The following is a 12327-nucleotide window of genomic DNA, read 5'->3' on the forward strand; positions in this document are numbered from 1 at the left end:
TACTGTGTAACAGTGACACAGTTATACAAATCACAACTCAACTGAACCCATGATATACGCTCGGGTTCTATGCTAATATCAGAATAAACTCTTTTGTTCCATCACCATATATTTTAATGCTTGTTTAAAGTGGGTTTGGCCAATTTTAGACACGAATATCAAAGTATTTGTTTCCATAGTGTTTTTAAATTTGGGATAAAGAGGGTTTTTTTTTTTTATGTGGACATGAAAAGCACCTCAGCTTGGTATCTTACGTTCCCCTGACTCACAGGAGTGATTAGCATGCTTCAGTTCACATAGTTTTTGACAACTCAGTGACTTTGTTCCTAGACTTGAGGAATCCTTTGACAACTTTTTTTAAGTGTTAAATCTAGCAACTTTTTTTGATAAACAACTGGGCATACTGCTTTGTTCTTGCTCTCCATCCACAGGCATTGTTCTGTTCTATTCTGTTTAGTGGCAGTAAACACTAAACAGAACTGTATTATATTTGCATGCTGTTATTTAGTCTAAATCTGTGTATTGTGTGAAAAAAAAGAAGAAGAAAAACATTCTCTTGTCTCTAATTTTCTCATTGTGATATTATTTTGACTTATGTGTATTAATTTTGTCAGATGACTTCTAGCTGTAAAATAGAACACACGTCCTCAGCCAGTCATGTTCAGTCTCTTAGGATAGAAAATGCCATATCTGAGAATGGCTAATAAAAGGAGAAGATTAGGATGGGGAAAACATAGAGAGTGGGCAGGAGGTAAAGTGTTATGGACTAAGCTTAAGGTGTTTGGGTCAAATAGAAGATTGAGAGTAGGAAATGAAAAAATGCTGGAGGTGTGCTTGACATCTGTCAAGAATGGTGGAGAAATGTGTTGCTCTGCTGGTGATAAATTGCAAGATTGATTACCAGCAAAGAGATGGGATAATGGGATCTTGAACAAGAAAAGCTACCACTCCATTTTGCAATGTCATGTCATACCCTGTTAGCACCACTTGATTGCAACCAATTTCCCGCTACAACAAGACAATGACCCAATGCCCAACTCTGAACTATGCAAAAACCATTTCAAGAAGAGCCTGTAAGCTGGCATTTTGTCTATAGTACAGTGGCTAGCATGGATCTCTGAGCTTTTGTGGAAACAGGTTGTCTGCATGCAAGAATTGGCCAGCAAACCAATCATTTTGGAGGTGCTTTGACAGACTTATAGCATGCATAAAAATGCTTCTTCATAATTATCATATTGTATTCATAGACAGATAGATAAATATTTTAGTTTTTTTTTTTTTCAAACTTTAATTCAAAGCACTTTTGAAAGAATCATATATCTGATCCAGTGGATGAGAATCAATCATGCTTCCTTTCATCTGTTCATCTGCAGGCATGATTCCTCACTTAATGCACTCTTGTGATTTCTTTCCACCCACTTTGATGTCAAGATTGGGATTTTTTACTGTGTATATCTTATTTTTCACCACCAAGAACTCTCTTAAGAACATCCAGTAGTTTTAGTTGACGGTCGATTTTTGGAAAAACTTTCAAGAGCTTTGTCAGTAGCAGAACTATGAATGTCACCCTACAAGCAGACATTCATAGTTTTGCTTTAAAGCCAATGTGGCCAACAATATGGCTGACGGACAGAAAAAAAATCTGAAATAATGTTTCCACCTTTTTGAATTTATTCTGATTCATCCTGACTCTGTACTTAATAATAAACAACCATACGACAATATATTTACATTGCATGGAGATTGTGAGATTTTTATTTATTTATTTATTTTTGTCTTGTACCCCGCCTCTCGCCCTATGACAGCTGGGATAGGCTCCAGCGCCCCCCGCGACCCTGAAAAGGATAAGCGGAAGCGAATGGATGGATGGATGGATGGATATTTATTTTTGCCTACAGATACATCCAACAGAAAAATCAGTAGCTATATAATACTTTAAAACACACCACTAAACACATACCACTGATTGAATAACATCATTATTAGCAAACTAGGTGAAAGCAGAAGGAATTCTTTGGAAGCCTAAAACATATTTTTGCTAATGTTTTCCTCACTTTGAATCATAAACAGTAGCTGTTTATTTGAATGACTGCATAGCTGCCTTACTTGATTTTTATCATTTCCTTATCACCCTTTGTGATTTTTATATTCCAGCTGGCGTGCTTCCACTTGCACATTTTTAATGAATTCAGGAATGTCAGACACAAACATTACTCATGCTGTGGTACTTCTGAAATATGCTCTGTTGCTTAAGAATGTCAACATGTGCTAAAATGGTATGAAGTTATATGTTTGACCTATAGGAACACAGAAAAGAAAAAGAAAATGAACCAACTTTTTTTTTTCAATGAAGTTATTGATGTGTTTAAACATAATCTGAAATTTAGATACATTGTATTAAGTTTAAATGGCACACTTTTGCAATTTTTTTTAAATATTGCTCTGTCACTCTGTGCATGACGAGGCCACATCAGTCTGCCAGAGGAGGCTAAGTCAATAATAATAATAGATTGCATTTATACACAATTTACAATTCATTCACTCTCACATTCATACACTGGTGGAGGTAGCTACAGCTGGCATATCGCGCCATTGGCCGCTCTGGCCATCACCAGTAGGCGGTAGGTGAAGTGTCTTGCCAGAGACAGAGACTGTCCGAGCCGGGGCTTGAACCGGCAACCTTCCGGTTACAAGACGACCTGCCAATACTTTGAGCCACTATCGCCCTATAGATAAGGATTATGCAATATAGCTCACCTAAAGTGTTTCCTTGTTTTTCTTTTTCATAACTACTGCGGCGTTGTACCAAACACAACAGGTACAAGACTGTAAATACTTTTTCTTTCAAAAACATCTGAACATAAGGAGAAATGACACTTGGGTTCTCAGTTGCCACAAATCGAACATGAAAACGCGTAATGAAGGTGGAGAAGTGACAGAAATACGGAGCACCTAAATGCAGATTGATCCACTGAGACTGGAATGCAAATTACTACTAATCAAACTGTTTACTACACCATGTATGGCAAGTGCTGTGCAAGAGGGATAAAAACTGACAGAAGGAAAACAGTCTATTGTACATTTGGTACTGCAACACAATATGAAAATTTCGCAATTAGTGATCTAAGAAGGATCATAACTATATAACCATTACGTCTTACAATGTCATTAGACCGACCTGATGGTGATGGCTGAAAACCTTGCTACTGTTTTCCTGCATTTCTTCTTTTTCAAAGAAAACAATACTAGGATTAAAAATGTACTTTGTGCCCTAACAAGGATTTCTTTTTGCAGTTACATTTTTTTGCCTTGGGGAATTCTTCTGACTCCCCTAACAAGTAACATCCTAGATTAAGTTCACTACATTAAATCGAAATCGAAATAGCATTACATCTCATAATGCTATAAATCAGGGACATAGTCCAAAGCGTTGCTACACAAGAAAACACTTGTTAAACTTTCACAGAATATCTCTCTGGCACAAAATAAACCTGAGAAGTCAAATAAGCCCATTTGTCTCCTTTGCAATATTCTTGTATTTGTTTGCAAATACTCTGCGTGTCTAAAAATGGATTGCTGCCACTTGGAATGCAAGACAGTTGCTCAGTTACACAGTATTGCACTGCATTGAAATGAGATGCATTGTTTTGCTGTACCATCTGCCACCACCAAACAGGTGTGACTCAATTCAATAATAGGATGAGGGAGGCAGTTAAGCATGGACTTTGACAGGACATTGAATATCACATACTGTAGGTGACATTGGCACACTGAATAATAGATTTTTATGGATTGGTTGCTTTTTTTCTCCACTTTTTTAGGAATGTGATGTAGATGTTGTGTGTCTCGCTTGTGTCTTGATGAATCATCAACTGTGTTTCATTTGATGTCTTTGGGATGTACTTCATTATATACAGAGCTAAATCAGTTTGTTTAGTTAGTAGTTGTCAGGAAGGATGTCGTCACAATGTGTCAGCTACATCTGTGTTGCCTTTCTTTCCATATTGTCGTTTGAAAATGGCTTGTCATGCCATCTGTTTGATTACACTGCAGGATAATCCAAAAATTATTGTCAAAAGCTATGACAGGGTAAAAGCTGCTACACTATCTTGTCATAAACTATGTAATTATATCATATATGTATTTCACTTGCTAGTAAAATGGTAAATGGCCTGTATTTATATAGCGCTTTACTAGTCCCTAAGGACCCCAAAGCGCTTTACAAATCCAGTCATCCACCCATTCACACACACATTCACACACTGGTGATGGCAAGCCACATTGTAGCCACAGCCACCCTGGGGCGCACTGACAGAGGCATTGTGAAATGAAAGTGCATTGTATACAGTCAGATTCATTAATATTTGGACATAATTGAACAATATCCTCTGAAAATGGTAGACTCTAGATAAAAAAAGATGACTGTAGTTTTAATACAGTACTTTTGTTAAAGCTGAATTTTTGCACTTCAAACACATCTTGGCTTTTAGGGTGAGGGTGATAGGGCTCTCTACACCAGCGGTCCCCAACCCCCGGGCCTCGGACCGGTACCGGTCCGTGACTCGTTTGGTACCGGGCCGCGAGAGTTGAGGCTCAGGTGTGAAAGCGTTATTTTGTTATCGTTTTTATCGTTAACTTGGTTTTCCTGGGTCTTTTCACATGTGTTATGAATAAATCTTCTTTTTTTGGTACCAGTACTAGTTTTATTTTGTTGTATTTATCCGCGACACCTTAAAGGCCGGTCCGTGAAAATATTGTCGGGCATAAACTGGTCCGTGGCACAAAAAGGTTGGGGACCGCTGCTCTACACCACTGTGATGGTGCACAAGGGCAAAATATTAAGAATTGTGTTATTTTGCAAAAGACTTGACTGGTCTTTGACCAAATTTTAAACACGTATGCCTTCGATATAAAGAAAATGGCATTAGGACTGAAATTGAATGAATTAACTTTTAAATGGATAAACCAATAAAATAAACTAACATAAAACTTCACTGTACTAATGAAAAATATGTCAGCATATAAATTCATATTTTCATATAAATCCCGTGACACACACCTGCTGTTGCTCTGGTAGCTTTCTGCTTTCTGGAGCTGATTCCTCCGTCTGATTCTGGAAGCAGTCACTCCCAGTCTAGGAGAACAATATGAGGACAATATGAGATGATGATGAGATGAGGAATACTTTATTTACCCAGTCAGCCTAACTTTATTTTTTCATTACAGTAACTAAAATGATGATGAAAAAAATATACCTCTTTGCCAGACAGATATATTGTATTACATAGGGTGATAAGCTGATGTAGCAGTGTACAGTGTCCCAGCTTTATGTATTCAGTGAAAACAGATAAATAAACTCACATCAGTCAAATTCATAAACCTCTTATTTTTACAAATAAGCTTCAAGGAATCACTGACTTCAACAACCACAGAGTAAGCAGAGTAAGCTGCTTATCTTATTCTCATTATGAAAGAAACGTAGCCTTATATGTGCACTTTAAATGTTTAAAAGTATTTATTTATTAGTCAATTAACATTTTATTATTCAAAATATAAGGAGCTTGGTTGTTAAAAAAGAGAAAGCAGTTATTTGAAGCTGCTGATTGTTGAAAATGAATGATTGTTGTAATCTATAATAAGTACTAAAATAGTAATTATTTACACCAACTGTGATGTTTTTGTTAGCGCTGCCAGCATTAATTTTGTTAAAATGACGTTAACGCCATAACTGCATTAATGCGCTCCCCGTGCATGGGGGTGCATGGCGTCAACGTGTTAGCGTGATTAGCTCGTAAACACGATGACGCCCTGCAGCCCCACTCATGCACGATCCACGCTAACTCGCTAACGGAGATTTGCCGCATCAATGCAGTTATGGAGTTAACGTCATTTTAACCAGATTAGCGCTGACAGCAGTACTTTTTGTATTAGCTGAATGTCAATCCTGTCTATAAAACATAGGTAATTTGTTAAAGTATAGCAAGGCCATCACATTTCATTTTCAAACCAGGGACACACTGCAAGCTACACATGCTCATACAAATTGTCTTTCTTCATTTCCTCCCCGCCCACAGAGAGAAAAGGACAAGGGGGAAAAGCAGCAATGATCATGAGCAAACACGAGTCTCTGTTTCAAATATGTCTCCTCTTATCTGTATCAGCATGTTTCTCCCTTTTCACGCCCCTGCCAAAATTATATAATCAATTATGAGACGCCAGTGAACATTGTTTTTGGCACAATTTCATTAAGGAACAATCTCTTTGACACAGTTTCCACACAGGGCAATTTCCTTCCAGGGCAGCACTCCTCACTATTCCCCTGTCTCCTGTAGTCTATCAACTTATGCCTGTAATAGTTCTTGATAGCCACTTGTCAAAAATCCTTACAGGCTCTGTTTACTTCCTCTGCTTCTTCGGAGCCTCTTGATTTTGACATTGTTGGAAGCAGTCTTTTGGAGCCTCCCTCATAGCTGACTGCTCACAGTTGCCCGGACCTTGGAGAAGCAAGTCTCTTGTCTGAGGTACCAAAGTCCTTCATGAAAAAAATCTGAACAGGAGAGGTCAGTGACTGCTCCACGCTCTCCTTCCTCAATAACTGCTGTCAAAGTGTCAATGAGGCTCTGAGTGAAGAGCTCTTTGAAGTGTGAATGTGCAAATTTTGTGATCACTGCAACTACAGTACTTTCCCATGCAATAACAGGTCAAATGAATGCACTACCTTGTTAGTGAGTTTCAAGGATGTAACAAAAAACATTTTCTTTCTCAATTAATCTTTAAGGTATTTTTGTATTCATTAATTTGCTTAAATTTACTTAAACCGATGTACAGACATGTCTTACAGCCCAAATCATGATTTCAGAATTGCATTTTGATTGACCCATAGTTCAGTATGAATATCCAGTTTAAAATGACAAACAAAAAGAAAAGTACCAAATCAATACTGCCAGTTTATTCAACTCATTAAAATGGACTTCTTATGCTCATTTACAAATGCACATTTATATGGGACTCTATTCAAGAAGATTTGCACGATTCACAGATAAAAATAATCCTTATTGATTTTTTACTGGGCCTTGCCGCACTAGCTCAGTTCATCCACTGCCTGAAACAAGTTGTTTTAGCTCCCTTGCACGCATTGAACCAAACTTTCTCAAAACAAACTCCCTGTTATGAATTGAAGGTTTGAACTGAAGGTGGATCAGACGTCTGTGCTCATAGCTAAACCTCCGTGACTGAGGGATAAAGGCAATAAGTGGGCTGATAACAGCATGTACCCATCTGGGCTGGTTAGTACAGGGCAAAACAGCATTGATCATGAAGGATCCCCACAAAGGTACAAGGGCCATCTAACTTACAATTACCTGATTCTCCACAACATGAAAGCTCTTCTAAACCATCACAGGAACCAAACCGAGAAGTCATTTTAGTCAACAAATGAGCATAGCTTAGAAAGCCTATGACTCAATACGCCACACATCGATATTGCTTGGCACAAGGCAACACTAGTAGTACACTACTGATGTTCAACAGGAACTCAGCGGGGCTGTGGAAGACCACTGGCAATCACAGAAGTCATAATCAAGAGTGGAATACACCAAAGTGATGCACTGTTAACACTACTGTTCTGCATTGGCTTCAATCCCCTAACCCAGCATATTGCTAAAAGTAGAAGTGGAGTGATCATCAGTCATCAGCTACATCCTGTACAGGGATGACATCAGCAGTGAGTCATCCCTGTGACATGGATCGACTCACTGATCCATGTCACTAAGATCTACGAGGATATTGGGATCTCATTTGGACTGGATAAAAAAGGTAATCTAGACTGAAGGGATGGAGCTATAAAGAGTCAAGTGAGTTAAGCATGTAGGACCGATAACAAAGAAAAACATAATAGGTCACCTTCAATCTCCAAAGCAATGTAAAACTGTGTTATTAGTCTTCATGCAGCACATGGTGTTCCTTTAGTAATGTCTAATTTCATTAAACCAAATTACTGCTGAGCTACACCAAAACTCCTAACTAAAGATGCATCATTTAGTTGAAACTTGTTGCAGACCTTCTATAAGATTTTGTAATTCATGAACCCACTAAGGACAATTGGAGCAAAAGCGAGTTCTTTGACTTTTGATGAGGGACTTGAGTATGAATTTAGTGAACAATTGAAAGTCAGATTAGAGAGGCCACTGTATTTTAATTACTCTAAAGGCTCACCTTTTCCATCTGGCACTCTTTGGCTCCACCATTCTCTCTCCTTATGACACTGACGTTCATGGGTGATTTACTGGCAGTGACAATTCTCTGAACTTTGGAGATATCCTGCAGAGGAAAACAGAAATATAAACTTGGGGTTAAAAACACATGAGCAAATAGGTTCTTGAAATTCTTCAAAACCTAGTAGTTCTAATACATATATGTTTATTTCATATTTAAACATATATTTTATTTGTGTATTTATGTTCAATTTAATTTATTACAGGATAAAACAAACAAAAGTTTCTCATTTTTCCAAAACGTAGGTCATATTTAATATTGCATGGTTGTTCATTTTGTAAGTTAGAGTTCTATTTAGATTAAAATAGATAATAAATCTGATGCACTGTGTAATTTAAGTTTTTAAGTGTTCATATGTACAGTAACTGGATACCATCATACTTGCATAGTATTGTTAGGATCAGAATATGTTATGACACTAAATAAATAAATAAATACACAGCTTTTACCAATCTTTCTGAGGTCTCAGATGTTGGACCTTCAAACAAGAATACCACTGATGTCTGTACAGAAATACACAGACCACCTCAGAGTGAGAAGTAGTTGCAGTTCAGAAGGTAGATTTGGGATTTAATACTATGAGACCTGCACATGATCAACAATGATGTTTCAGTGAAGTGACCCACTGCAAACAGAGCCAAAGCAATTCTGAGATAGAGGAAGGAAAACAAGACGGACAGTCAGAGATGAAAAGGTTTTCTCTGGAGGTAGTAGAGCAGGGGTGCTCAATACGTCGATCGCGATCGACCAGTCGATCGCAAAGGTAGTATTGGTAGATCGCATGGCATTAAAAAAATAGATGCCAGCCTATCATCCATCCCGTCACTTGATTGATACAGGGAAGCCAGTCAGATGACAGCAGATTTTTTCTGACGCTTAGGTCGCTGCGCATGCGCAAACAGCGGCGCGAAGTGTAGTAAAACTGACAAGCTAGTCAGCGAGTTAACTCCAATTTTTAGCTCTCGGTTTTTTCTCTTAAACCTGGCCGTCAGCAGCTACTGTCCGGACTATGCATCCCTGGCTGATCCAATTCAGTGCAAGTCATCAGAGTAAACTCAGGTAATGACAAAAAATTTACATATTTAATTGTGTTGTGAAATATTGGATATTGCGGTTATGCATGTATATACATTGTAGATATAAAGAATCCTCAATATATTTATAAATAAGTATATGTTTTGGATTTTTGTAGTGGGTAGATCATTTTGACTTGGTCATTTTATAAGTAGCTCACATGCGGAAAAAGTGTGAGCACCCCTGTAGTAGAGCAATCCATATCGCTACCACCTGAAATGATGTCTGCATAGAAAACATGACTTTTTCAAGGTTGATGCACTTTAAAATCAGTAGTGCTTGAGTCCAAAAGGCAAAAACACACAAAAACAAGCAAAAAAGTAAAATAAAAGTAAATAAAAATTGATACGGGTTTCTGGAGAGTTACATGACAGTCATCATTTTGCTATTGAACAGAGGAATTCATTCAAATACTGACAAATAATGGTATGGTCTTATGGGAAATGACTTCTCAGGAAAAAGCAAAAACCTAGACTATAAAAATATTAATGTTCCTCATTATCTCACTAAACTCCTGATGTCATTTCAAATGTGATTTATAGCCTGTTTTTGGATAATATGACTGATCTGGTGAACATTTAAAAATTTTACATACTTGCTTTAAGTAAGAGGCACTTAGAAAAAATTATAAGAAGTGGTTGTGGTTAAAGGAGTAACTAAACAGATAGATAATTTGTTAAAACACAAGTGTAGATTCTTAGCTGTAATTTGAGAGTACAGCACAAATGGCTGTACTCCCTATACATCCCTGTACATCCCCACTTTTCATGGGACAAAATATAATTTGACACTCAAAAGCTTAATGGACAGTTGCAGAGGATTCCATTATTTCTTCAATAATTATGGAGATAAAAGTTCTGGAATTGAAGGAAATGTGGCATTTGGGATCCTTATATGAGGATATGACCATGGATGAATTGCATGGATTCCAGTGACCATGGATCACAGAAGCAGCTGCATTGATTTTATTTGGTGGAGAAAAAAACAAACAGCAACTGAAGACGGCTGCACTAAAGGCAGGGCAAAGCATCACAAATGAGGAAATCCATTCTTTGGTCATGTTCAGGAGATCCAGACTTCAGGCAGTGTTTAACAATGATTCCAGTTTATCACTTTATAATAATTTCTTTCACCCCTTGAATAAAAGCTTAGGATCTACACTCGTGTAGATACAGACACCATCTTTTCACTCATCATGCCATTTTGTCTGGTAAGGACCAAGGGTTGAAATATTAATTAGGCTTGTTATACCAGATCTTTCTCCCAAAGTCTGACTGTCTTCTGCAGCTAGTCTTCTGCACAAGACAAGTACACTTTAACTGGGTCAAACGTGGTCTCTTGAGAGCGTAAAGCAAGACAGTTGCAAGATGAACATAAGCAATCTTAACCTGTCAATGCCAAACGCCATTCTTATTGTGTCAGCTGAAGCAACATCTTTTTAGGCAGGTTCAGGAGAACTGACATTACTTGTGGAAGTGACCACATTTGGGTGAACATTTCATACACAATTCCCCAACTTTTGACAGCATCTGTCAGAACCAGCCACACTTTCCATTCTTACCATCTGTTTGTCTCTCCATAAGGCCCCTGACTTTTCAGCAGAGCCTTAGTGCTTAAAAGCAGCAGTTTTCCAAGTAACACTTCATAATAACCACCATTTATAATATTACAATACTACATATCATATTATTTGATAAGTTGTTAAACTTTCATAGCATGTTAATTTGATGCTAGCAAACAGTTCTACAACAAATAGATACTAATTAACAAATTATTTCTTATTACCAATTTGAATTGATTAATTTTGTAACGTATTCTGTTATAACGCCACGGACATACATGAGTTATATCATTCTGAAGGCATCTGGATATACATAGAAATATAATTATTGAATTATTAATAAAGCTTGTTGTGATAAAGGTTTCAGTGGTGCTCACTGTGAGCCTGCCTTTAACCAAACATGGAGTGAAATTAAGCAAAAGGTGAAAAGAAAGCTGAACAGTGACTGTTAAAGAACACAAACAAATATGCTGAGTTGTGATTATTTGCAACTATTATTGAGATTAACTTACCTAAGTGGGTTTTTGGCAACATTGTTTGGGTCTTTTTTTTCCTTTTGTAGAACACAAATTTGATTCTATCGCAGTTTTTGGATTGTCAGCTCGCTACTGTCTAGTCTTTGCCTGGGAGAGATGGATATCCTGTATAATTTTTATAGACAAGGAAACAATCATAAAAGTAAATAGTAAGCGCTTAAAGCAGGGCAATGAAATGCCTGATTTTCCTCCAGCCCAGTACTCTGAGCATCTAAGACATCATCTCCCATTACTTTGATGAAAATTGCATACTATCAGACCACAAGACTTGGCTCTCTCCCCAAGACTGTTAAATATGAAGCAACTTCCACTTCAATCCTGCTGATCTTTGCATCCTCACACTAATGAATCTTTCACCAGCAAGAAGAGCTTTGTGTGTGTGTGTGTGTGTGTGTGTGTGTGTGTGTGTGTGTGTCAGGCAGGGTCTGAGAGAGTCTTATCTGTGGTGTCTAACAGAGCTTAAGGCCCATTACGGTAACTCAAACTATGAGCGTGACACTCAAAGTGGTGTCACAGAGTGCTTGAACAAACATCCCTGCACTTAAGGACTTTAGGTTTCACAACACAAAGCAGATTTTAGTATAAATGTGGTGATGAAATTCAAGCATTTGAATATATGTGATCTCTTTGTTGCTATTTTTTGTAATTTTTCACATAATGCAAAGTTATACTGTCCTTGGTCATCCATAGCATTCAGCATACTCTATAGTGTATTTTTCAGAACTATTCACATTTCTTTAATTAACAATAATAATAGATTGGATTTATATAGTGCTTTTCAAGGCACCCAAAGTGCTTTACAATACCACTATTCATTCACTCTCACATTCATACACTGGTGGAGCCAAGCTACGGTTGTAGCCACAGCTGCCCTGGGGCAGA

The 12327-nt window shown here is 37.6% G+C and overlaps 1 protein-coding gene across 1 annotated transcript in view; it reads right to left on the reverse strand.

The window, feature by feature from the left end:
- Positions 1 to 12327, reverse strand: part of luzp2 (leucine zipper protein 2) — a 156063-nt gene that overhangs the window by 1685 nt on the left and 142051 nt on the right. The window contains exons 10-11 of the mRNA XM_086294078.1: positions 8215 to 8319; positions 5060 to 5134 (exon numbers count right to left, since the gene is read on the reverse strand). Of these exons, the coding sequence (XP_086150204.1) occupies positions 5060 to 5134; positions 8215 to 8319 (180 nt within the window). The remainder of the gene's footprint in view (positions 1 to 5059; positions 5135 to 8214; positions 8320 to 12327) is intronic.

Source organism: Aulonocara sp. 'chitande type north' Nkhata Bay, linkage group LG1 (assembly GCF_057382095.1).
Source record: "Aulonocara sp. 'chitande type north' Nkhata Bay isolate Kocher_YH1m ecotype deep benthic linkage group LG1, A_spYH_male_GT1.1, whole genome shotgun sequence".
NCBI classification, from domain to species: domain Eukaryota; kingdom Metazoa; phylum Chordata; class Actinopteri; order Cichliformes; family Cichlidae; genus Aulonocara; species Aulonocara sp. 'chitande type north' Nkhata Bay.